Source organism: Tinamus guttatus, unplaced genomic scaffold (genome assembly GCF_059628265.1).
Source record: "Tinamus guttatus ecotype Peru unplaced genomic scaffold, ASM5962826v1 Tinamus_guttatus_pri_ptg000172l, whole genome shotgun sequence".
Classification (NCBI taxonomy): Eukaryota; Metazoa; Chordata; class Aves; order Tinamiformes; family Tinamidae; genus Tinamus; species Tinamus guttatus.
This window is the reverse complement of record NW_028288706.1, coordinates 1369768-1396219: the sequence shown is the minus strand read 5'-3', so window position 1 is coordinate 1396219 and position 26452 is coordinate 1369768. Positions and strand designations below refer to the sequence as shown.

The following is a 26452-nucleotide window of genomic DNA, read 5'->3' as shown; positions in this document are numbered from 1 at the left end:
CCGCAGCCCCCTCCAGCACCAGCCGCCAGGGCCGCGGGGGACATCCCTGGGCAAACCAGCCATCCGGCTCTGCTCTGCGAGGTGCAAGGTGGGCACCCCATGTCCTTCCTGCTCTGTGGGAGCCAGGACTGCGCTCCAGCCCCAGCAGCTGCTCTGCAGCCCCTCGGGAAGGAGCTCTCGTGGGAAACACGTGTGAGCCCGTCTTTATGGACATAGTAATTCCAGGTTAGTCCTAAGGGCTTTCCTATCCCGGGAGCTGCAGTAACACTAGCCCAGAGGTGCTTCCAGCAGCAAGGAGGATCTTCCCATGGGGCACCCTTGGCCATGTTTATCCATGACCGGGATGCTTGCCCTGCTCTCCTTGCCTGCGTGGAGAAGGGTGCAGGTCCACAAGGAGAGTAAGATAGGAATTCAGCTAGAAATGATCATGAAGGTAAAAGATGTGGGAGAAAAGGGGAACAAGGAGCCAGAGCCCACCTATAGGCACAGACGTGTGTATACATATGTCAAGAAGAGACTGCTCCGAGCATCTCCAGGTGCCCACCGCTCCTGGAAAACCATAAGGTTGGCCCAAACACCAGTGGTTTCATGCAGCGGTTTTCCCAGCACTCAAAATCACCAGAAACTCCCCAGAGCAGGAGGGGGCTGTGTGGGTGGTGGGCAGGAGAGGAGGCAACCAGCGGCCTCCCTGGAATACAGATGATTCCTCCTGGTTCAACCCACTCACTCCTCTAGGAACAGGGAAACAGGGGGCTGTTTACGAATGACGCTAATTGTTCCATGCAGCATGGCTGGGAAGCTAATAAGCAGGCGGGTTGGCTCTGCAAGGATTAGCCAGGACGCCGTGTTCGGCACGGGCCTTGCAGAGGAGGCTGCGAGGGAGAGGCTGCGGGCGCAGGCTCCCGTTCCCGCAGGCGGCTCGGGGCAGGCGTGGGCGCGACGCTCCCCGCGAGGCCGCCATGCAGGAGCCGCATCCCCCCGCGCGGGCGCCCTGAGGACGCTGCGGCTGCGCCCCGCCGGGGTGGCCCCGCGCGCCCTCCGGACTCCAACTGCCGGCATGCCCCGCTCCCGGGCGGCGGCCTCGCCCGCGGCCGCGCCTCGCAAGGCACGCCGGGACATGTAGTCCGCGACGCTCCGCGCCTGGCGAAGCCCATCCGCCAGCGCGGAGCTCCCAGTCCCGCCCTCCTCTCCCTGGCGCAGCTGCTGATAGGCCAGAGCGGCGTGGGCGTCGGCGTCGCGGGGCGGTGCCGGCCGTGACGGACGTGGCCGCCGGCCTATGGCAGCGGGCGCCGCGCGGGCCGCTCACCTCGGCCTCCCCCGCGGCTGGCCCGGACGCTGCGCGGCGGCGCCCAGGGGAACGGCCGTGCGGGCGGCGGGGCTGCCCCGGCCGCCAGGTGAGCGAGGGGACGCGGCGCGAAGCCGCCGCCGCCATCGCGGGGGCTCCAGGGGCGCCGCGCCCAGGGCCGCGGGGAGGGAGGGAGGCGGTGCCGCGCCGGGCAGGCCCGGGCTCCATCCCCGGCCTGGCGGGGGGAAGGCGGCGCGGGCCCCTTTGTGGCTGCGGCGGCCTCGGGCCGCTTCCCCTCCTTCCTTATTTGCCCCGCCGTGTCCCTTGCGCAGGTATCGGAGCGGATCTCGGCGGAGGATGGAGAGCTCGCGGTGAGCGCGGCGCCCTCTCCCCTCTGCCCCGCCGCGCGGGGGAGCCGCGGGCTCCCGCCGGGAGCGGCCGGCGCCGCCCGCGGGCCCTGGCATGCGGCAGGTGCCCCCTGGGCCGCCACAGGCAGCATGGGCACCCAGGGGAGCCCCGTGAAGAGCTACGACTACCTGCTCAAGTTCCTGCTGGTGGGCGACAGCGACGTGGGCAAGGGCGAGATCCTCGAGAGCCTCCAGGACGGCGCCTCCGAGTCCCCCTACGCCTACAGCAACGGTAAGGGCGGCGGACGGGGCTCCCCGGAGCGCGGCCCTGCTGCCCCTGCGGGCCTTGCTGGCGCCCTCGTCACCGAGCCGCAGCTCCGCTCACACGTACAGGATGGCTAGTCTGCGTTGTGCCCTTGTCGACAAAGAAGTCAGCTTTAGGGTGGGAAGAGTTAGGTTGTGTTTTTTTTTCTCCCTTTCTTTACTCCTTTTTGTGTCTTTTTTGTTAACTGAGAACACAACACAGTTTGTCAGGGCTTGCGGTCATGGTAGTGGGAAGATGCCGGCTGCTCCTTATGATTGCCAGGCTCTCCCGGAGGCTCCGGCTGGAGCGATGCTGGAGAAGTTGGTGTCTGATGTAATCACAAGACATGCAAATCCCGGAGCCGAGCTGGACCATGCCCAAGCAGAGCTCGGCTTGCGCATCCTGCTTAAAGAGCCCAATCTGATTTTCTGTCATCGCGGCAGGGGTTAACGCGGGGATTGATCGGCACTAAAAGGATGGGATGCGCGAGGGCTGCAACAAAAGAGCAGTAATGTTATCTGCAGGCTAACGTTGTTATGACTTGGTACTCGAGTGCTGAGTGCAGCCTCATCCGTCTGCCTCCTGCGAGCACCGGGGTTTATAATGGAGCCCATGACAGGCCATTAACTATAGTGTCACAAGACTATAATTAAGAGGCGAGGAGTGGCGCTATGCTATTTCCTGCATCCCCTCGCTGCAGTTAAAATGTAACACTGCCTGGCATGGTAAGAGTCCTGGGGTGACTTTCAATCTGTCATAGATTTCACCATCCTCAATGCAAAATAGTGGCCTCAAAGGCTTGGCAGAAGCGATCTAATTTGGTCCTGTGTCCTCACCAGAGCCAACCTGAGGGCTGGAACAGTGTTTTCTTTCATCTGAGATAATCAAGTGTGAGAGCATCGGGTGCTTCAGGACACTTTGGGTTGAAGCTGGCTGAATTTAGCATTTAAAGGAGCAGTGTGGCTCAGTTTCAAGCTGTGCAATAGTCCTGAGGAGCTGTTGCCATCATTTTAAGAACTGAAGCAAGAGCATACCTGATCTGCAGGTATTTCTGGGGAAGCAGTGACTCAGAGAAGTGGAGATGCTTGTGCAACTGGAGTAGGAAATTCTGGAACTAGAAGATCGTGGTGTCATTCACCTGCTTGGCTGCCTGGCTGGGCTCATGTGGCTCACCTTGCTCGACGCTTCTCAGCTTCCCTGGAGAGACCTTGTACCTCTGGAGAACCTACCTCTGCTGGGAACTATGTAATTGCTCCTTGGGATAAATATTTACTAATATTTACTATAGCAGGGGAGCTGGTTTGAATTGGAATTGTCTTCTAACAGAAATGGTTTTGACTGTTGTTTAGTTGTGAAATAATAGATATTACTGGGGAAAAAAAAGTGTGCATGTGGTAGTACAAAGAACCATTTGTTGTTGCTGTTTATCTCCGTAACTAAAAGTTTTGTGTCTGCACCCACAATTTTATAACAAGAGAGTAACACCTTACTTTGGTTGGAAAAAGAAATATCAGTAAAGTAGTCTTTTTAAAGGCTTTAAAAAGTCTTCTGCTGTCCTCTGGAGGAAGCAGAACCCATTTTTATGCACTGAACTTTATATAGTCAGCTATACCATACCAAAATATGCTTTTCTCATCTCCACTTGTGCTAAATTGCATGTGTTTTGGCTAATCAGATCAAGCAGCTTTGCAGTCTGCGTGAATTTGATACTGCTGATGTTCTTGACAGCCTTGGCAATGCAGTTTCCCCTCTCGCTGGGATCGCTGGGCGGTTGCTGCGAAGACGCTGGGCCGTGGGGCAGGTTTTGTGCTGGCTCAGGGGGCTGCAGGGCCCTTGTGAGCTGGAGGCAGATGGAGGGCTCTGCCCTCTGCCCAAAGAGCTGTCCCGCTCTAACAGCTTTGAACCTGTCACCCAGCAAGGCAAGAGGCTTTATGCTCTGTTGCAGACTTGCAAAACCCCCCGTTCTCTCTGTCTGACCCTTTGGAGGTGTAGCTAAGGCTGTTGTAAAGCAGCAAACTGGTGTTATTTAGTGGTTATTTTTAAAATCTCTGCTTCCAAGAGTACCCTCATTGTCACCTCCCTCCCAGCCTTGTGCCCCTGCTTGAAACAAATATTGCACCTCATGTATTGCTTTCTCAGTCTGTCCAGAAAATGTATTCTGCCATTATCAGTGTAAAAATGAAATATGCTTTAGATGTATTTTGTGGTTAGGACATCCCTTGCTTCAGACTGTTTCCCTAGTCCCTAATCTCTGGGGAAGAGAAGGCATAGAGTAATTGTGCTCATGCTTTTTGTCTCTTTGGGGGTCTGCTGCTTTTACTTTTTTGCCTGAGGGTAACTTTTAACACAGATTTTTGAAATGGAGAGTGAAATATATTCTCCTTTCAGCTCTTCTCTTTTTTTGTTGTTGTTTTTGTTTTTCTTTTCTTTTTTCCCCAGAAAGACTTAAATTTAGGAGGGAAGCTCTAAAATATTGCTGCTGCTCATATGCTTGGTATGCAGCAAAGAGTTTGAGGGATTCTTTCTTTTTTTTTGCATATACCATATATGTGTGTGTGTGTGTATGTGTGTATATATACACACATATGCATATGTATTTGAAAACATAATCTCAATCAGAGCATCATTGTAACTTCTCTCCATTATTATTCAGGATTCTTGAGCCAAAGTATCACTTCTCAACACAACTTGGCATCGCATATTGAGTTAGGTGCTTCTTAAAAGCACAATTCCTATTGTGCTTAGCAAGGAGTTTTAGCAGGGATGATCTTGAAGGACTTAGGGGTGGACTCCGTCCTGAGGGTCCTTTCCAACCGTGATGGTTCTATGATTCTAAGAATGAGAGACCTGCAAATGCTTTGGACATAGAACTTCTTGGTGGCTGCTAAAAAGCCCCTTCAAAGCGCCAAGGTACAGCGGGAGGTTACTCCAGTCCCTGTCATCTGAGCGCTGGTGGAATAGCTGACTCGAAGCAAAACTGTCCTCCTCACTCGTGGCTGCAAGTCAGCTACGCAGACCACTTGCTGCTTATTGTCCATTTGCTTTCTGTCCTTCTCCAAATACCAAAGCATGACAGAAATTCTTGTGCTTGCAGATTCTCAGGCAAGTAGATGTGAAATTCTTGTGCCTGCAAGTTTTGGGCAAGTAGATGTGGTGGAGCCACACATGAAAATAGGAACTGGGCATGTGCTCAGGTGAGCAACCACTTTGAGCTCTGCACAGGAGAACCTATCACTGTCAATACTGTGTCATAGTGCCTCTCTTGAATGTCTAGTTATTCATATGCTTACACTGGAAAAAAAATCCTGTTTAGCTCGTCTTTTGGCTTGCTTGAGAAACCTGCTCACTTCTGCTCTGCATCACTACTGAGTGAGTCATGTGGAGGCCTCTTTAGACAAGGATCTTTGATGGGCACAAATGCCATCAGTGCCGTATGATACAGTGCTCAGCGAGCACACAAAATGGGGTCTGGGCTGCTTTCACGACAAGGATGTGAATGTAATGTGCTTTAATCTGTCTATCACACTTTTTCCTAGAGAAGTCTCCTCCCATTCACCTACTGCTATTCCTATAAGAAAGGAGGAAGGTGTGTTAAGGAAACTTTTCCTGACCTTAACTTGTGTTAAGAGCATCATGAGGAGGAATTTTTATGTTTGCCCTCTGAGCTCCTTCTTTCAGCTCTTCCAGGACCCTATGAAAGCTCACCTGAAAGATGCTGCCCTGCTGTAGGGGTTTCGTGGTCATCCCATCTGCCGTGACCTCCTCACAGCTAGTTTCAACATCATCCCTTAGTTGAGGCTTAGTATCTTTATTAAAGCCCATTCCTAGGTGTTTTATTACTGTACTGGGGACACTGTATTGACTTGCTGAGGAACATCTCAATTTCTCAGTTCACCCTTATTAGCTGATTTAAGGAAATGTTAGGAAAAGACATCTTAAATGCTTAACGACCATAGTTACTCACAGGTTTTCTTGTTCAGATAGAACCATGTGAGCCTTTCCCAAGACTTTTTCCCAGTGATACCTACTCAGGGAGCTCGGCTTTGGGGCAGGAGCTGCAGGAACTTCCTTATATCTGTCGCTGCTCCTCGGTATTTTTGCTTAGCTGGAACTCTTGGTTCCCAGATTCAGGATCTAGAGCCAGGTGACTTGATGTCCTTTCCCTGATCAGAAGCCAGTGAGAAATAGTATTAAATGAACAGTTGAAGACTCTGCTCAGATTCTTCCAGCCAGTGCCCTTTGCCCAGGGACCTCAAAGCTGCTGTTTAAATGACCAGAATGTCTTCTCATATGACCCTTTTTTTTTTTTTTTTTAATGTCTTTTCCTCTGAATCCTCCTGTCCATTTAACTAAATTTGAAGATCCCTTTTTACTGGCCATTTCGAATCCCTCTCTTCAGCAATTACATTCTCCATAAGGTCCTCTTCTACCTCCTTGCCCGTGGTGCAGTCTAACTGCTTGGTGCATCCAGAAGTGTCACCTGGGAAACTGTTTAGCTTTGCCGTGTAGTAGCCTGCAAGTTAGTCACCGAGAGACTTATTTTTACCACAGCGGGTGCATTCAAGGACAGCAAAAAAGGGAATCGCTGTCTTTTACTCCCCCCTTGTCTGTTGTGCACTTCATTCTTCGCCTCCCAGATTTCCAAGACAGACCAGGAAGGTGAAGTCTCTCGTTTTTCCTCTGACACCTCATGTATTTCACCTGTTTCAGGCTGCTTGCTCCCTTGTCATCAGGGGGGCAAAATCTGCATGTAATCAGAGCAAGCTTTGAATGGGAAACATCTCTAGCATCCCCTGCTTCTCCCTTGTTAATTTATTAATTCTTGCCATTAAAAAATAGTTGCTAAGGTACCATATTGAAACTTTTCCACTGCTTGTTTACATGTAGCTGAGCCATGAGTCCATGAAGGCAATTGGACCAAGTGCTGTAAATCAGAAATGGTGAAATAGTCTTCTAACGACTGGAGTTAAAAGGGGCTTTTTACTGTTGAAGTGTTTTTTGTTTGTTTGTTTTTTGTTTTGTTTTTAAACGAGTAGGTTTAGCGCTACCCAGATCCTAAGATGGCACTGTCCACTTCCCTTTATTTTTGGTATATAAACTGCATGTGAAAACCCATTGAAATGTCACCGCCTCCTCCCCCTCTGCATCAGCTTTTGTTCCCAGCTGCTCCCTGGCAGGTTTTCCTCGAGCTGCCTCCTCCGCTGTGCAAAGCAGAACATCTTTCTGTTGCCCTGGCGAAGAGCTGCGCTGAGTGCCCAGGGTTGATTGCTGAGATCCTCTGACCTGGCTCTTTTCTCATTTCCTTTTAATTTCCTTGATTTCCTCCACCTGCCCCCATCATCCCCCGACATCCCAGATTTGTCGCTAGATGAGCCGTAGTACAGAAGCACCACGTCACATTTTGGTTTTGGACTATGTGAGAGGAAAAGCTTCAATGTGAAAGATCTTCGAGCTTTCTGCACCCTTTTGCTAAATATTCGGGTGTGAGTTGGGACTCTGGTGAAGCTAAGACCGTGCAAGAAAATTTCCTTGGGCTGTAGAGGAGTCGGGCCCCTGTCCCAAGAGTCAGATTTATTCCTGCAAAAATTCTGCTTATAGTGAAGCTATAGCGTGAATTCTGAAATTTGGTTTGCTCATATGTTTCTGTTTACTGAGGAAACTTTGACAGCCCTAAGATTTTGAGCTTTGTACCTCAATTTCTTCTAATTTTTCTTTCCCTCTGCTCTGTCACTCTATTAGAAAATCAGCTAGTGTTTTATGATTAAAACTCGGGCACCTCTTCCCTTCACCTGTACAGGGCTTCACCTGTAGCTGTTTCAATATACAGCACTGAACTTGGGCAAAAATCTTTGTGTGACTCTAACAGAGTTTGTTCTTAAGGCCTTAATGGCATGGAGGAAGCAGACAGGAGGGAATACTGAAGAGCTCTATTTAACTGACAATTTAATAAAAGGCGCTGGGCATCTCTGGAGTAATGCTTCACTCAATAAAAACGCATGTTCTTTAAAAGGATATCATTTTGACCTATTTTCTATATGAGCTTTGGTTTTAGTCTTTTTTTTTTTTTTTTCTTGGCCAGTTTTTGGGGTTTTATTGTACCACTTGCCGGGCTCTGCAAATTGTTGTTTTTTGCACCTCACTCCCCAGTTGTGTTCAGAGAAATCCCTCCACCTTGTATTTTCTTTTTGCAGGCTTTTAAACTATAAAATGCCTGTTTTTTAAAATAGGAGGCCCTGGCTTTCTCCAGGTAGCAGCCACAAGGATATTCAAGAACTGCGGTTTAGTCCTAGGGCAGCCATCCATGCTCTCAAGCTGGGTTTCTCATTGCCACAAACTGTGGCCTTTTTCCTTTACCCCCATCCTTCAGACAGTATCTCTGGGTCATCAGCGCTGCTCTGCTAACAAGGCTGTGTCCAGATCACTTTGCTTGCAGGGACAACTGATTATCCTGCGGTGACTGCAGGTCAAAAGGAGGATCTTGGGAGGCTTCAGCCCTCACGAAGAGCCAAGGGTTTGGAGACATGGATCGAGGCTTGGGAGCTGCAGCAATGCTTCTGCAAAGCTTTGTGTTTCTGGGGAGTGCATAGAAAGACGCTGGCTTCGCTAACGGCAGCAGCCGTTCGCTAAGGGCAAGGATGGGGCTTGTAGGTCAAGTCCCTCGAGACCGGTTGTCATCTGTGGAAATAGTTCACAGAAACATTAAACCAGCATCCATTTCCACGCTCGCATCTTGGAGCGATTCCTTCCCGGCCGCGGGACCCGCTCGAGATGCGAGAACAGCATCAGGCTTCCAGGATTCGGTCCAAGTTGCCATGGAGACCGGCCCGTTTCCTGGGCGCGCGGTGCCGACGCCGCGCGGCCTTCCCGAGGCCAGCGGAGAGGCCGGGCCTGAGCTGCCGCGCGCGCGTCGGGCGGCTGCTGCTGCTGCGGGGCTCTGACCCCGCACCCGGCGCCTCCCGTGTCACAACATGCACAGCACTTAGAGATACTGGGATTTTGAAGGTATTTTATAGAATTATTTTAGGCTTCTCTGCCTTTTTTTTTTTTTTTTTTTTTTTTTTGTCTGCGAGTAGAGTTTTGTGACTGTATGGCGAGCCAGCAACAATGAAAATTGTTATGGTGCCCCAGGATTTTTTTCCTCCCCGCCTCATAGACTGCCTTTTGTTTCCAAGTGCAGCTGTATAGTTTTTTTTATGGAGCTCTGAACGGCAAAGCATGAAGAACCTCTTTTGTTTGTCGTGGCGTCTGTGCATAAAATCAATCTTGATTTTCTTCTAACGAACAAATCCACTTAACATTCCCGATTCTGGACTGACTCTTGACTCTTTCTGTTGGCTTCTTGGGTGTCTGTTGGAATAGTTTGAGCTCTAGGAACAGCTTTGCTCCTGGCTCCAAACACTATTTTCAGAGGCGGTTGCCATCCTCAACTGAGCAGAGAACAAAGTCCCGCTGTGTGCAAGGACCATAGCGAAGCTTGTGCTGCTGAATTGTGGAGCAGACAGCTGATAAACAGAGTATTCTCCAATTCTGGACTCTGAATATATGTTTTACTTCTGCTGTTTACAGAACCAAACAAGCAATTATTTGTTTGATGGCCCCCTCTGCCCATGAGTCCTTAGGAGTCAATGACGATGCTGATGCCCGGAGCAAATACCAAAATAAGCAGCTTTTTGTATCCCAGAGTTTTGATCCAAATCTAAAACAAACGGCTGAAATTAGGTGGATCTGAGTGGAAGACAGTGCATTCTTCAGAAGAAATCCACAAGTTTGGGTCATTTGAAGTTTTTACAGATAGTAGTTGCCACTGCATTGAACTTGAACTAGGTGCTTGGCAGCTTCTTCAGTCCTGCAGAGCTAACAAGCACTTGGACACTTGAGTTGGAAGGAGCTGGCATGAGACAGCGGGTTCCTTCTGTGACATGGGCACCTAGGACTGCCTCCCTGGACTCCAAGGAAAGCGTTGAAATGTCTTTGCAGCGCAGTTCTTCAGTGGAAGTCCTTAACAGTGAAATGATTTGAAGGTGCTTGTTCTATCCTGTTGAGATGGGCAGTGGGAATGGATTTTGTTTTCTCTCTTCTGAGCAGGCCACAATGACCATTAGCACAACTGGTTGCAGAAGAAGCCAATATGATGTGCCAGGAGGGAGCATCATTAACTACTTGGAGGCCAAGTGAGAGCTGGACCTTGGTGTCCATATTCTCAACGTAGCTTCTCAACCAGGCTGCTGTGCAGCAGTGTAGTGTAAAAGTGGGTGCTTCTTCCCACCCCCACTTCCAGGCACCCGCTAGGATAGTTCTGCTACAATCCTGTTTGGGAACGCTATCACACTTAACAGGAAGAAATAGTGCAGCTGAGGTAAACATCAACACTAAAAAGCACAGACCTGAGGTGGCTCCATCTTTATTTTAAAACCTGTGCTCTGTTTACCCCTGTTATTGGTGAAGATAATTTGTTGCCTTTCTCCCTGAAGACTGCGTAAGTGAATGCATGACCCTGACCTTATACGTTGTTTGGAGGATTGCTCACCCCTGTGGCTTGTGGCTTACAGCAAATTGTTGCGCTCTCTTTTTAAGGTCAGATAACTTTGTTGGGGCTCTTGGAGCTCTTCACCTTCTGAAGAAGTCCTCGGCCTTGCATGATGGTTGCCTTGTCCCCCTGCTTTGTGGCAAAGAGTATGTTAGTTAACATCTGTAACACCCAGGTTCTTGCTGGAATAGAGTTATCTTTGGATGCTTCTCAGCTGATAAATGGCATTTGGGTCAATTAAGTTCTGCACTAGCTGCTTTAGGCTGAATTTATCAGAGTGAAGGAACACTTCAGCTTTGTAATCTGGTTATATATACAGAGGTGCAATCCTTGTACTGATTTTTGCATGAATTCATAGCTTACTCGAGATTTCTTTCTTATATACTTTCTTATATACTTTTATATTTATATTTTTAAAATATATTTAAATATATTTTTAAGTATATATTTATAAAATCTAAGAGTATATTTTATACTCTTACTTAATATACTTTCTGCTGGATTAAAAACTCAGTCCTTCATGGAGCAGAACGGAGCAGACTTTTGGCAGTGCCTGCAAAGCAGCCTTCCCACCAAAGAGGTGGCTTCGTCTCAAACACGCACAGCTCCATGGTGCTCCTTTGATTGTCCAAGACACTTCTAAGATTAGGAGGCCTAGGAAGCCAAAAGCAGATGATAACATCTAGTCTTGAGGCAGATGAGGAGGCGAAGCTTACTTATATTATTTTCTTAATTGTATATAACACATTGAACGAAGGTTGGGCCTTGGCTTGTCATTGTGCACTTCAGAGATTTTGACTGTTCACAGGATGTAATGTTGCTCGTAATGGCTTAGACAACCTCCCTCTTTGGAAGTATAAATGAATTCAACCCTATTTAATTAAAAAATCTAGATTTCTTGCGAGTGAACTAACAGAAAAAAAGAAAATGAATTCCCAAAGAGAAAGCACTCCATTTAAATAGTCAAGGAGCAAAAGTAACTTGGGTCAATCAGTGATTCATGCAAGATAGAAACAACTTAAAACACCTCTAGGAAGGCAAACAAGCTTGTCTTTAAAAATATGTCAGTGTCTCACTTGAGTGCCTTTTTCCTTTTTTTAGAAAGAGATCTCCAGCTGTCACCTGGCGTGTTCTCCAACCCAGATTTGCTGATAATTTTTTTCTCAAAGGCACCACAGATGCAAACGTAAGATAACGTTGCCAGTGTGGCTGTGCACAGGCTGAGAACCTTTCCAGAAAAACCTGCTGTGGCTTCTTCTAACTCTGAGTCCCTTCATCTCTCTGTAATGGGGCTCCTCCAGCTGCCTCCTTTTATGTCTCCTAAATGTATATGTTTATGCGGGGATAGTGGAGCCATTAATTTGGGGAGGTTGGCTTTTTAGAGCCCGTTTGGAGGAGAACGGTTAGTTTGGACTACATAAAACTAAAAAGGGAGGGCCTAAGAGTAGCATTAAATACATACCCCAGTTTTCTTTCAACAATTCCGAATTTTCCAAGCAAATGGACATTTTTCTTGAAGGGGTTTTATTTCCCAGTAAGATGGGTACAGTCTTTCAGGTGGAAGGTCAAATTTTAATTAACTCTAAGGTTTCTTCCAATTCATATAACTATTAACAGCAAGTATTTTGTGGTCTAAATTAGTGTTTTAGAGTAGGTAAAGATTCATGCAGTGCCTCCCCAAGGCCATGGGGAAGCCTGATTTCTAGGAGTTCTTCTTTATTGATTGTCAAAAGACCTTTTTTGGCTTTTCTGGAGACGGAGCTGGTTATGGCACTAGCCATGTGGAGCTTCATTCTGCCAAGGGAACTGAGTGCCCGATATGGAGGTCAGTGGCAGCAGATTGCTTTACTTGCTACTCTGTACCAAGTAGCTTTACGGCTCAAAAAATAAGTTGGAATGGCGTCAGGGTAAGTAGGAGCATCAAGGGGAACTGGAAAAAAATAGCAGAGGAGATGGAATAAATGAGAGCCCCGCCCAGACTTGTTTTCCAAGCTGCATTCGTTTTGTTACAGCAGGCTAGATATTGGTCAAGAAGGAGATGGCTTGATAAACGAAAATTGGCTTGAAGGAGGGCTGTTTGGTGTTTGCCTCTGGGTGCCCGGAGGGCCAGGCGGGGCTCCCGGAGCAGCAGCCGCGGGTCGGATCGGATCGGATCGGAGCGGCCGCCCTGCTGAGGCTGCAGCTTTGCCGTGCGGGGCTGTGCAGCAGCGCGTTGTGTTTTAGACACTCCAGGCCGCTTCTGAGCGAGACGAAAGGCTGGTTGTGAAGGGAGGCGCTGCAAGCAGAGGAGCTGTTCGGGTAGGGGGAAACCCTGTGAGCTGCCCAAATCCCATTTGAACTTCCCCAGACCCGCCAGCTCCTGCGCTGCCGGGCTTGCGAAGACAAAAGAGCAGCGCTGCTGCAGGCTGGAAGAGCAGCGCCGGAGAGGCCGTCAGCTGCCAAAAGCTCCCGTGCGATGGTGGCACCTAGCGGCTGCTGCGGGGTGGGAAACGGTGCGCTTGGTCTCCTGCAAAATCCCTGGCACCAAAGAAAAGCCAGGCCTGAGCCGTGGAGCTACTAAAGGTGGGTCCAGGAAAGCCAGCTCAGCCACTTGCCTCATCTCCCTGCTGCAGCCCGGTGCTCTGCGTGCTGAGGTGAAGGGCTGAGAGGCTGGTCCTCATGGCCCACAGCCAAAGAATTGGTTAATGTGAATAAAATAGAGGTAGTGGCTCTTAGCTTTAGATTGCAACTGCTCACAATTGTGTGAGCTCTGCAGGTGGTTGCTTTTGGGTAGGAAATGGCAAAACCATCCACATAATGATTTATGTAGTACCCAGCTGCAGAACAGACCCCAGGAGATGCTGAGGCAGCCTCGAAAGGGCGTCACTTTGAGCTGTCCTGATGCACTGTGTGAGTGTGTGAGTGTGGAGGCGGCCAGGAGCTCATGGTTTCCCCAGTGTGGCCATTGCATAAACTGTTAGTCTTCGTCAACCTGTAACTAGAGCTCTTTGCTTAAATGATTTTTTTTTTTTTGCTTTGCTTTCTGTTTTTTGGTGGTGCTGGGTTTTTTTTCCCATTTAAATTGAACCCGTAGTTCAAATCTGGGTACATTACAAAGGGCATCCCTTTCTGCCAAGCCACATTACTGGATAAAGTTTAAATGCAGAATGTAGCTTAAAATAAAAGTCAAAACAGCTTTGCTTTTAATGTGAGTGTACGTGAGACCAAGTCTCCTACCAGTGCTGCAAGTTACAACCTTTGGGGGAAAAAGCCTTTACCCTCTACTTCCAGTCCTTGGTAAGGATATAAATGCAGGATGAAGATGTGGGATATCTTGAGGCCAGGCAATAAAAACAACCGACTCGTGGCTCTTGCCAAAAGTGAAGGAATAGACTTGGTGCTCCACTTTTCATCATACTTCTGCAGAAGGCACTGGAAATGAATTTTTAGTTCTCTGCCCAATCTGCTTGTCCCAAAACAGGGCTCCATCGCTTGTTTCGGATGGGACAAGTTCTTATGCTGCACCTTGTGCTCTATCTGGCATGTTTTGCCTTCTGAGTGCAGACATGGGGGTGAAAGAACATTATTTGCCTGCCTATTTTTCTGAAACATCTTTGGAGGTGGGATGAATAATAGCAGGAGTTCAAGAAGGGGCATGTGTTGCACCCAAGAGGCCCGTGTTCATTTGAGTTACGGTACTCGGTGCAGTTGCAGGTAAGAATGGGTGTTTAAAGCATTGCTCTTGTGCCTACTTCGCATGTTTGCAGAAGGCCAGCAGCTCTCTGTTGAGGACATCGTGAATGTCCAACCTGCAGAGTAGGTGGTTTGTGAATGCGAAACCTTGTAGCTGTCAATACCTGGGATTGTAGCTGTATAGTTTGCATTAACTTGAGTTTTCTTCTCTTCCTAGATCCTAAACCATTTTTGAGATAAGGGTCAAGTGAATGATTTCATCCTGACAACTGCATTCTGGAAGCATGTGGCCTTCGTGCCCCCAAAACTACATTGCTCTTCTTAGTTGGCTTAATTAAGTGCACTGTCATAAGAGCCCAGGCCGCAGAGAAATTTGGGTTCCGGAATGAGGACAGCAGAGGGAAATGGCTGAAGCACCCATCTTTTTGGATGCTTCATCCCAGGTTGCCCATCCTTCGGGTGCAGAGCAGAATTGTTTCCACTAATGCAGTGGTGCTGCTTGCTGTGACTTGGGACAGGGGGGATTGAAATCAATATGAAAATAAATATAGGTCATTCACTTGTCTCTGGAGGACGATAAAATGTGAACTATCCCTTTTCCATGATAAAGCACTGGAAATGGTTGGGATTTGAGATAACTATCTTTGTTGCTTTTTATAGCACCCTACGATGGCTAAAATCCAATTTCTTTTTGCACTGAGAGGAAGCTCCTGCTGATGGCTCAGAAGGAAAATCCATTTGCTTTATTGACAAACTTGCCTGTGAGGTTACTAGGGCAGCGTTGTCCTTACAGGAGAAGGGAAATATGATGGGAAACAGTCGTGGGTTTTTGATGGAAAATCAAGGCTTCAGAGGGGAAAATAAAGCTGATCTAATAGGAGGGAAGGCATTGTGATTCCTTAAAGACTGCTTGCATTTTCCAGTGGCTGCCTCATAACGGTGCTTTTTGCCTTTGCCAGCACAGTCCAATCTTGCTTAGAGGGGTGGGTTAGCTTTTCTGATACTGTGGCTCTATAAAAAACAGCATTTTATGCCACAACAATCATGTTTCAGTCTGAATGGTGCCACATTTTAAACCAAGCCGGGATGCAGGTGCTTTCCTTGAAGTTTTAGATGGGTTCCACTTTTTCCTCCCTTGCGCAGCCCTTCCTTCCCGAACCTCCAAGCAGAAGAGGCCTCTAATACACCAGACTGTTGCTTGAACCTTTCACGAGCTTTGATCTGCAACCATAAGGGTAAAAAAACATCAGTCTAGGTTGCATCAGCCTTTGCTTATAAACTTTCCTGACTCTTGTGTGATAGTCCTCAGTTTTCTCTGTAGGAAAAGGAATTGAAGCATGGACCATGCCTCTGCCTTGGTGGAGCACCAAAGGGAGTTTTGGGCTCACCCGTCTCTGCTCTATGGAGCTTCTTTCTCGTGCTGACAGTGGGCCGTGTAATTTGGCAGTACACGTTGTCATGTATCCTGGGGAATAAGTATGTCTGATGTGTAAGAAGCCGCTGTTCTTCCAAAACTTAGTGAAATATGAACAGGTGCTGCTTTACCACCAAACTGGAGATCTCTTTTAGTGAGGCAAACTTGAATTTGCCTTTTTTTTTTTTTTATATATAAATTTTAGTTCCTTGACAAGTATAGTGTTTCTCAATTTCTATTCTGTCCCATAGTTGGAAAGAAGAGGTTGTAAACTTGGGCAGGCGTTCAGTATTGCTGCCTTCTAAATCCTCCTTTGAATGTGTGAGGAGGCAATGTTCATTCAAAGATGCTTGTCTGCGTGTTAACTCATCAGAGAAACTTTGGCATTTTTCATTTTTCTGGCTGATTTCCCCCCCACCCCCGCAAAGTCTCTGACTTAATCCTCTCGCTTTAGGTAGTGAGAGCATTCACAGAGCATTCACTTTTATCAATCTGAAGAGTCACAAAGCAGCTTCTAGAGAGAAGAGTTGTGGCAGGCTTTACCCAGGACTGCAGAAGAAGGAGGCAATCTAGGGGGGAAGATTTCTTTTGGGGGAAGAGAGAAAAAGCTACACAAAATTGCTCTGAATTTTGAAGCAAAGTCTGTTTCTGTTTCATCAAGTCCGTGTTCCAGTTATCCAGAAACTTGCAGTATGGCAAGAGGGAGAAAATTGCCCTTTGTGGGAAGGGGTGAATGGTGGGCCTGGGTGGGTCAAGGCAGTTTCTGGCCGATCTCTTGCTCAGCTTTGCGTTGGTTTCCTTTCAGGAATTGACTACAAGACCACTACTATCTTGCTGGATGGCAGGAGGGTCAAGCTGGAGCTCTGGTGAGTTTGATTTTTAAATTGTATTCACTGTGAGAGCAGCATCTGCCAGCAGAGGAACACTGATAGTGCGGTGCTGTATTGAATGATGGAGAAGCAGAGCATTCCCTGGTTGTGCAGGGCGACTTTATTAGCTTTTCTTCTCCCAAAGGAGAAGCAAATCAGACCGCTTCCTGCTGATGAGTAGCACAAATAGCAGGTTATCCTCTTTGCCAGTGTTCCCATACCGTTCTTTCTCCATGATCCCTGGCTATTTCCATACAGCCCTCGGTCACTGGAGAGCAGGACTATTCTGGCAGTAGTACTGGACTTTCCTTGACATCTAGGGAGAGGAATATGTACGAGGGAATAGAAAAGGAGGAGAAGAGCATATGAAGCCATTTGTTTGCCTCTGCAGAAGCCTGGATATTTCTCAAGGACTTAGAACTTCCTACCCAAGTAGTGCAGCGAATCGGGTTCACTTTTTGTGTCACAGACTACAATAAATCCCCAGAGAATAGGATTTACTGGTGTGGCCTGACACTGGGATGGAGATGGGAGGATGCTTTGGGACAATTGTGACTCCCTGTCATGCTAGTGGAGGCAGGAGACCCAGAGTCTTCCTGGCCAGCTTTATGCCTGTGGTTTAAACTGCTGAGAAACTGCCACAAGAATCCTGTAGATAAGAGGCTGCCGGGTCTTATTCTGGGTTTCACCTTGCCCTGATAAGGGGAGTCAAAGGCTTTTGAATATAGAGTTAAATTTCCACTTCAATGCTTGTATCAACTGAAATATCTGTGTAAATTGTTAAATGGCAAACCAGGTTCTTAGCCTCAGTGGCTGACTCGGTGTTTAATTCAACAGCTGCTTTCAGTTGCATCTCCTCATTTTTGTCATGAATAAATAGAAATGCCTAAATTACCTCTTCTGGCTTGGTGGGTTATTTTTTGGGGGGCGGGGTTCTTATATTCTTTTGTCCCTCTTGTTTGTAAGATGCCTGTTTTAACATTTCAACTCTATGTAGTCACCTCTTGCTTCTCCCTCAAAGCTCTTTTCTTTTTGTCCTGTACTACCAAAATTGGAGAACATGACCTTCTCTGAAATGCTTACAATATAAATTTTACAATGCTTTAATGTTTCTCTTAATGATTACCCCTTAGCATTTCTTTGCTCATCCAATCCAGGAGAAGGGTTAGTGTTTGACAAGTCCCTTGTTCCCAGTGAGCAGGACTTCCCTGGTTGTGTTCCTGAGCCCTGGGTAGGGTTAGGTGTGTCAAGGAGGTTTAGTTAGAGGCTCTTTCTTTCATATTTGGCTAAAACTTGTTTGGAAAAGTCAATGAAACTAGCTAGTGCAAGAAAACTTTTCCTCTTTTCGATGATTATGTTCATTTTATGATCCTGTTGGTGTCTGCGCCATGGGAAGCATGGCGAATAGCTTCAGATCTTTCCTGAAAATACCTTGCAGAGCAGCTCAGGTATCATACATATTTCAAAAATCTAAGGATGTCAGTGCTGCTTGGATTTTAGTCCAACAAGAGCAGTGTGGTATGGGATTTTATTCTTTAGCATTCACAGATGTAATTTTAGTTTTCTTTGTTACAGGGACACATCAGGACAAGGAAGATTTTGTACCATTTTCAGATCCTACTCTAGAGGAGCCCAGGTAAGCGCGTGCTGTCAGTGTTCTAGGAGGAGATATTTGCTGTAAAAAGTCTTTCACTCTGTAATTAAAGGCTCTGAAGAACAGCGCCTCAAGCATCAGAAGGATGGGAACTATCTTAATGCACCGTATTTCTTTGCTGGGTAGTACTCCGTTTTTGTGAAACAGTGAGAAAGAAGGGAGGGAAAGGGACAGACTTTGCTACAGAAAAGGTCTATTGCAGACTAAATTTGCTATTGGTTTCTAGATTAAGGGCTGAGAAGGCAAAGCTTATAGAGGAAAAGGCAATTCTCACTTTGGATCTGTCTCCGCTTTAATGCGGGGCCGGGTGCTTTCTGAGGCTTGTCCAGTTTGTTTAAATATGACAGCAGCTTTCCCCATGGACTTCTTCCCATTTGTGCTGCATTCAAGTCAGTTCCAAAAATAGGGCTCCTCCAGCTTGCGTGTTTGATACCAAACTGAAATTAGAGCAACCGAGTTGGATTTTAAAGTGCATTTTTAAAAACATGAAACAAAGCATTAAATTTTGAACTTCTCCTTTGGGTCCTGCTCCAGAAAAAAAAGCCTAAGTTCTGAACATCAGAAATATCTTGTAGTTCTTCTGAGAGGAAAAAAAAAAAAAAAAAAAAAAAAAACTTTTAGTAATGCTTACTTGCTATGCTAAAGTCATCCTTGTAGTAACATGACAGGGAGCCTCCAGGATAATTTCTCCTCAAGTTAAACGAACTTAGACTTCTTGCACGTTTACTTGTGCTTTAGACATGAGATCACCTTAGACTGGCATGTGCTGTTCATGCCTCCTACAGTTTGTCATTGATTCGTGATTGGGCAGATCTCTAGTGCTGCAGGTGGCTTTGAGGCAGCTTCCTGGAAGCTAAGGCCACCTTCCCAGGTACTGCAGGAGCGCGAGACACAGGAGTGTTAGTGGGAGAGCACACAGGCCTCCAACTTGCACATCGAGTGCAACGCATGAGTTTGAAGACAAACTTCACCCATACTGCATTCAAAAAACTCTAGAGCTTCAATACAAATATATCCCTTTGCTTGGGACCATGCCCTCCTTCTTATCAGTTATAAATTGATCTTTTTCCATTTATAAATAGCAGTGAGCAATATATAAATTTCAGTGAGCAATTTAGCTCAAGGAGGAGGCTTGTTAACGTAGTGATGTGACTGAGATCTGCCTCCTTTTCTCTCCTCACTTCCCTGGGGTTTGAGATTCCCCCACTTCTAGGACAGCAGCTCTCATTAACCCTTCCCTTTTAGCAGTGTGTTTGGCCAGCAGGTCCCAGCAGCCTTGCTTCAGAATCTCTCTTGCTGGTTTAGAGTTAGTCCTTGCTCTTGTCCTCACGTGCTGGTGACTTGAACCAACTCTGGAAACACAGCCCACCATCATTTTACAGCCAGTGTTATATATGGGAGCCTAAATCCCTTATACCCTGTGCCATGTGCTCTGGGTGTCCCTGCTGGAGCAGGAGATTGGACTAGATGATCTATAGAGGTCCCTTCCAACCTTAAGCGTTCTGTGATTCTGTAATTGTTTCAGGCCACCTACAGAAAGTCATAACCAGTGCACATAAAGTTCAAAATCTTATGCTAGCCCTAAAAGAATAGCAAAGAACTATAGTAGTCTTCGCTGTAGCCCTTAAAGCAGTTGCTGCAGCCACTTAGCCAGGTCACGTCACTTCCATGGATGTTGTCCTGCTGCTGGGAGTCAGCCCCTGCCTGTCCAGCCGTTTATCAAAGCTTAGTGATTTAAACAAGTGTCTGATGCTGTGAGGAAATTATCTGGCAGCAGAAGTGGAATTGCCCCACAAGCAAGGTCCAGGTAAGTCCAATTTACCTGCAATAAGCAGACCTGGGGACATGGTCCAGCTTGTCCCCATCGCCTATGCAGACAGGTCTCCGTAGGCCTCCACTGAGCGCTTGGCTTTTGTCCGTACGGGCCGCTTTGTACAATGACAACCTGTTGTTGTCTTTGCTCGCTGTGTGAGGCAGCACCTAGATGGAAATTTCCATTGCTGGTTTGCGTAACCTTGTGTTTCAGAACGTGCGTATAAAGTTCGGGTCGAGGTTTTCATTCCTCCATGCTGTGGAAACTAGGGGAAATTGGGGTGCATAACACTTGAAAGCTGCTTTGTGGAAGCAAATATTATTTGGTAAGTATGGAGATACTAGGATGTTCACAGTGATCTAGGCTTTTGGAAAGAGTGCTGTTTAGGTTGCAAATAGAAATTTGGCCATTTATGATTAATTAAAATCTTTAGCACAGTTTTCCCCTCCCCTCCCCCCCCCACACTTTTTCCTTTGATCCTGGTTGGAGTTGTTAGGAGCAATGGAGCCAATTCCCTGTCTGCCTGCATGGCTGTGTACTGTTTCCTCTAGGAGCAAAAGTAGTAATAACAAAGCATATTTGAGATGTGTTCTGTAGAAATGTGATGTTCAAGGCATACCCATACCGTTTGGAAGAAGTGCAGAGTCTGGCAATGCCACACATGGGAGAGGGGTTTTTAAGGCTGCTTCATCCATCTCACGCTGAGCAAATATAAAGCTTGTCTCAATACTCATGGTGGGGAAGATAAGGGCAGAATCGAGGTTTTAGACAACTTGGCCTCCGTGTTTCTTCCTCATTTGAAAACTTGACTGGAGAATTTACTTTTCCATGTGTACACATGGAGCTGGGCCCTGACTTTGGAGGATGACCTTGGGGAGACAGTTGTGTCCCTTCTTGCATTTGGAAAGTATCATCTTTGCTTCCCCCTTGCTATTAAGAACCTGATACTGCATTTTTGCTGATATTTTTTCCTTATTCTTCTTGGAAGAGATCTGAGACCGCCCTTGCCAGCATGCTTGAAGAGTCTGGCCTCGAGACTGTTTCTGGCAGAAGCAGTATTGACACACTAGGTCTAGGGTCTGTTTCTGCGGGCTAAAGGCAGGCCAGAAATCATCCAGCAGAAAATTTAAAGGTGTGTTACAGGAGGGGCGAGTGGATTGAGTTTCTTGCCTGGGTAGTAGGTCTCTTTGTTTGAACAAAGAAAGCAGCAGCTCTGCTGGAACATTAGGATACGCGGTGGGTCATTGACTCCTACCAAGATGAATGTTGGGCAGGTTGTCTGTTTCTGCCAAGCTTGCTGCTAAATCGTCTACATCCAGGTGTTCATATCTTGAACTGGTTTGTCTTGCCCTCGGCTTAGTCTTATTGCTCCTGGGTTGTTTTCCATGTGAGGCCTGGCTGTGCAGCCCCTGCTCCTGTGATCTTAACCCTCCAAACTATTGTTACCTTGATCACTGAAATCACTCAACTCTTTCCCCAACAGTAAAAGGAACACAGAATGGAACAGATTCTAGAGGAGGGAAGAATGCGCTGAGGATAGGTGTGATGTATAAGCTTTGTGAGGACCTGCTAACAACCAGCTGTTTAACGTAGCTGTTTTGCAACAGCAGCAAAGGGAAAAGCCTGTTTCTGGTTCTGTGTCAGGTTTGTTACAGGGTTTGTGTCGCGCAACCTTCCTTCCTGCCAGCTAGTCCCAGATTGTTATTCCAAGCAGCTTCAGAAAGCAGGCTTGAGCAAAACCACCCATTCATCCTAGCTGAAATCTGATACAAAGTCACCAAGACAGGTTCTCCTTGGCAAAGAATCTGCTGCTTTATAAATGGTTTGGGAGACACTCAAGCTGAAACAGAATTGGCACCTTTCCCAACATTGCTGATTTGTTAGAAAAGGGGATAAATCCCTCTCTAATTCCTCAGACTTGCTGGTACACACTAGGGCTAAAACTGAGGCACACTGAAAAATGTTATTTTTGTGTTTCAGACCTCAAATTTCTGAATATAAAAATAACCTTTTCAGGTGCATCTTTTTTTTTTTTTTTTAAAGTTTGTGTTTTATGAAACTTCCTAATTGTGTATTCTCTTTTACTAGGGAATTCTCTTGGTGTATGATATCACTAATCGCTGGTCCTTTGATGGGATAGATCGGTGGATAAAGGAAATAGATGAGGTAAGTTGAGTGAAAGACCATATGTGGGTGTTTTAATGCACCATTCACACACTGAGGCCTTTATGCCTGTGAAGAGCCAGTGTGTATGGGTAGTGCAAGAAGATTAAACTTGATGCATGAGCGCAGTGATCTATGATTAAAAACCCTGGGAGGCTGCACCCTGGGATAGGGTTGGGAATGTTTCTGCTGTGGAGAATCATTGCAGTTTACTATTCAGCAAAGTGAGAGGGCAAGTGCCTGTTCCCGTGTATAAACCCCAAGTAATAGCAAAAGGCCTGAGATTAGCTAAGAAACATAGGGAGATTACGTCTAAAATGGCTTCTAGGGAAGCCAAATTAGCCTTTTCCATCATCTAATACCAGTTTCTTGATAGTCACTCCTCATCACAGAGCAGCTTCTATTCCTCCCCCCTCTGCTGCTGTTAAAGGTAAGTAGGATCCTGGATGTAATGCATCCCATTACTAAAGGCAAACCATGCTTTTCCTTCTTCCTTTCTCTTAAAGCACGCCCCAGGTGTCCCTCGGATCCTGGTGGGAAACAGGCTTCACCTCGCCTTCAAGCGGCAGGTACCAACAGAGCAGGCCCGGGCCTATGCTGAGAAGAACTGCATGACGTTTTTTGAGGTCAGCCCACTGTGCAATTTCAATGTCATTGAATCCTTCACGGAGCTGTCTCGCATCGTGCTCATGCGACATGGCATGGAGAAGATCTGGAGACCCAACAGAGGTCAGTACTGAGGAAGGTACTTTGAGTAGGGAGGACATGGCAGCTGGCTAGGCTGAAATGGAGGCTCTCTGCCTCCCCTCAAGTGGGAGACAGGCTTGCTAGTAACTGTGAGATCTGAAAGCACTTGACAAGTTGTGGCTCGGGTGCTGCTCCACAAACCCTGAGGCATTTCATCAAGTTGCCTGGATTTCTGCAGGAGCCCTGCAGCCGGCAGTGAGGCATGGACAGCTCCAGCGTGCAGTGTGGCACGTCTAGGTTCTCAACTGCTCTGGAGCATCGTGCACCTCTCCCTCTCCTCTAGATGAGGCTGAGGGCAATTAACCTCACAACTTAGAAGTACTTCAATCAAATGCTTATGGGGGATGAATCCAAGTGTAGGCACCTCTGTCCTTATCCTTGTCTGAGCCTGTATATCCAAATTCAGAGAGACATGGAGGCTGAGCAAATCCAAGGCAACACAAAAAATGTTGGTAGGGACTAAATTCTATGCCTTTTGGGACATGGAGCAGTGTCCTGGAATAGTCCAGCCTGTCCTTCCCACATCAACAGTGGGAGCTGAGCCTGTGCTGTTTCTCTGTGTGTTACATTTGAAGTAGAATAGTTCTAGGCCCTACGTTCCTGACTGGAGGTGGCAGTGTGCCCCCTTGACAGACTAAGCAGCAGCAGTTTTATCCTCTCACCTTTGGGGGTGTCTGCTTTCATATGGGTCCTGTGGGACAGAAGACCCTCCAAGCCAGCCCCTCCACGCCAGATCCCTGTGCCCGACCTTGCTGGTGTGCTGCTGTTTTGTCCTTGTGCAAAGCTGCCGAGCAGGAGGGAAGTGCTCTGGGCTGAAGTGGCACCTCGGGGACTGCTCATGCCAGAGGTAGCAGGTTGCATCTGCACAGTAGGTTCCTTGGTGCTGTGTGACACCATGCTCTGTGCTTGCCTTCTGCTGAGCCAGTGTAGGTAGCAGCAGTTCTGGTTTGGCAGTGAAGCTCTCTGCTGTCACCCACTCCTGAATCTTTTCCAGAGGCAGGTTTTCTAACTTCTGGCTTCCTGCACTGCCTGCTTTAGAATAGCAGAGAGGCTTTCATGGGCTGCAGCCTGCTGGAGGTAAAAGCATGCCCTCATGTGGCCAGTTGCTGTGAAATCCCAACTAGGCTTCCCAAAGCAGATCTGTGTGTTTCGCACTGAACTGCGTAGGCTCTGAGAAGCCTCAAGTGGCTGAGCCTTGTTCTGGTTTGGTGGTGTCTTTGCAGCTGCAGTCACTCAGCAAGGAGCCTGCTCCTTGGTTTTTCCTTACTAAACCGGTGGCAAATGGGACAATGTCCAGCCCTAGGGCCTGTTGTCGGCTCTCCCTGCGTCTGTCCTTCAGGTTATGGAATGGTAGCTTGAGGAACCAGGCAGGAAGATGAGCAAGTTCTCTACCTCTCCTGTCTGCTGTGCTGGGAGAAGTGGTAGCAGCATCTAACCCAGTGCTGCCAGAAAAGCTGGTGTCTCAAAACAAACGCTGAGCTGTAAAGACAGAGCTTGCCTCGAATTTAGGACAAAAGGTTGAGGATAAAGGATTCCCAACTAATTTGTTCTCTATTGAAGGCTTTTAGCTCTTATAATCTAAAACAAGAATGACGTAGCATAAAGAACTGTTGTAGGAAGAACCTGTCCTTGCAGTCTTGACTGTCAGGTCTTTCCTTCCACCAGTGTTCAGCTTGCAGGACCTGTGCTGCCGAGCCATCGTGTCCTGCACTCCAGTCCACCTCATTGACAAGTTGCCATTGCCCGTCACCATCAAGAGCCACCTGAAATCCTTCTCCATGGCAAACGGCATGAACGCAGTGATGATGCACGGCCGCTCATATTCCCTGGCCAGCAGCGGAGGTGGGAGCAGCAGCAAAGGTAACAGCTTGAAGAGGTCCAAATCAATTCGCCCTCCCCAGAGCCCCCCACAGAACTGCTCGCGCAACAACTGCAAGATTTCTTAGCAGGATGGACGCACCGTGAGCTCCTCGACATATCCGCACTCACCCACCAATGTACAGATGTTTGCACACTTAACCCTTTTCAACTGGATCCTTTCGGATGGGCTTTGGTTGCTTTTCCGATGGCGCGCGCAAGATTGGGAACGTGCTCGTGTTTGGCTTCATGTACAAAGTGCGGTGCTGGCTGGGTCTCATTGGACTGGCAGGGAGGGGAGTCTGCCCAGCGCCCCTCCAAGAATGCTCTGGGCTTTGCCTCTCCGCCTGGGGTGGAAAATTCAACAGCTGCTGGGCTGGGCCAGGGGGAAGGAGAAAAAGCTCATCCAGTCTCGGTAGAGGAATGGATTTAATGGAAGATTGAGAGGCTTAAGGGAGTAGGCAAAGAGAGTCTATGCTGCAACTTTAACTCTTGGACTCCTGAACAGATAGCTGGTGCAATAGTGCTCGTTGGATGTAGGGCGGGGGAAAGAAATAGGGACAGGGGACTGATGGCAGTTTCCACCAGGACATTAACCTGCTGTTGCCAAAAAAAAAAAAAAAAGTTGGCCAATCAAGAAGCTGAAGGAAGCAGTTTGCTTGCCTCCTTGCCTTCTTTGTGTAAATATTTTATATATATATATATATATATATATAAATACATGATTTTTTTTATTTTCTTTTTTTTTAAGAAGCAGTCAGGGAAAATTTTATGCAGCCATGTAAATAAAAGCATTGGATTAACTCTTCCAATGTTAGCAAAAGGGGAGAACTGGGAGATTTAAGCAGGAAACGTACTAATGCTTTAAGAGACTTTCAATCATGCCATGGGTTTACTCTTTTGTTTTTTAATGCTTCATAGGCAGAAGGAAAGGATGATTTGTGTTACATGCTCCAAGCTATTTTACTGTGATCGTTCCCTAAAACTTGCAGGTAGGACTGGGGCTTAAATCACTTGAGGAACAGAGGGAAGAGCCCAAGGATGTGGATTTGGGAAAGTGGGAGAATAAGCAGGTCAGAGACCCAACTCCAAGGTGAAAACTCACCCAGCCACTTGGCTCCCCATTTGCTTTGTGTTTTCTGCTGTGCAGCTGATTGTGGATTGAGAAGCAGTGGGGAAAAAGGGGCAACATTTGTCTTCTGCTGCCAGATAGCTCAGGCTCCTGCTTCTGCAGTCCCACATCTGCACTCCTGCCCTCCCGCTTCTAAAGTTGCTACCCCAGGAAAGAGAGTTCCCCCCAATTCTGTCTTAGTTCTTCTTCCCAATGCCTAAGCTAGTGTTGCTCTGGCTCCTGTCCTAGATGAAAGTGGGGAAAGGGGAGAAGCAGCTTTTCCCACTGGAGTGTGAAGGAGCAGGCAGCGCCTGGGACTGCAAAGCTGGCCACTCTTGGAGTCTGAAACACAGAAACCACATGGAAAAGAGCAACTATGGGGTCACATCAAGGGACAGCTGCGTCCTGCTCTCGTGTGGCTGTGACAGCTTCTTGGGAAGGGAAAACTGCTTTGGTCTGCAGCGCTGCTCCAAGCAAACATGCTTGGCTGCAAGAGCTGGAGCGATGCATAGCTTGCAGGGAAAGACCTGTCCTGCAAGGGGTTGTGGCTTCCTTGGCTTTGTCCCCTAGTACTGTGTTGCTTTGTGCTGGAAATTCAGCTGGAAACTTGAAGAAATTCCCTTCTTCCAGAAGTGGACAGGAGCCAATGGTGGGACCAGGTTCCGGAGACAGATTGTCGTGAGCGGGCA

The 26452-nt window shown here is 47.5% G+C and overlaps 1 protein-coding gene across 1 annotated transcript; it reads left to right on the top strand.

The window, feature by feature from the left end:
• The first annotated feature begins 1726 nt into the window (after positions 1 to 1726).
• On the top strand, positions 1727 to 25203 carry RAB40C (RAB40C, member RAS oncogene family). The gene is made up of 6 exons (XM_010212084.2): positions 1727 to 1924; positions 16355 to 16415; positions 17994 to 18054; positions 21974 to 22051; positions 22555 to 22777; positions 24461 to 25203. Exons 1-6 carry the CDS (start codon positions 1783 to 1785, stop codon positions 24739 to 24741), a joined length of 846 nt encoding a protein of 281 aa, XP_010210386.1. The 5' UTR covers positions 1727 to 1782; the 3' UTR covers positions 24742 to 25203.
• The last annotated feature ends 1249 nt before the right edge of the window (positions 25204 to 26452 follow it).

Excerpts from the sequence above, each read along its gene's own strand:
- RAB40C (XM_010212084.2), top strand. The coding sequence starts at position 1,783 with ATGGGCACCCAGGGGAGCCCCGTGAAGAGCTACGACTACCTGCTCAAG. Across the intron at positions 16,416-17,993 it reads AGGGTCAAGCTGGAGCTCTG|GGACACATCAGGACAAGGAA; the intron begins GTGAGTTTGATT and ends TCTTTGTTACAG. Across the intron at positions 22,778-24,460 it reads GATCTGGAGACCCAACAGAG|TGTTCAGCTTGCAGGACCTG; the intron begins GTCAGTACTGAG and ends TCCTTCCACCAG.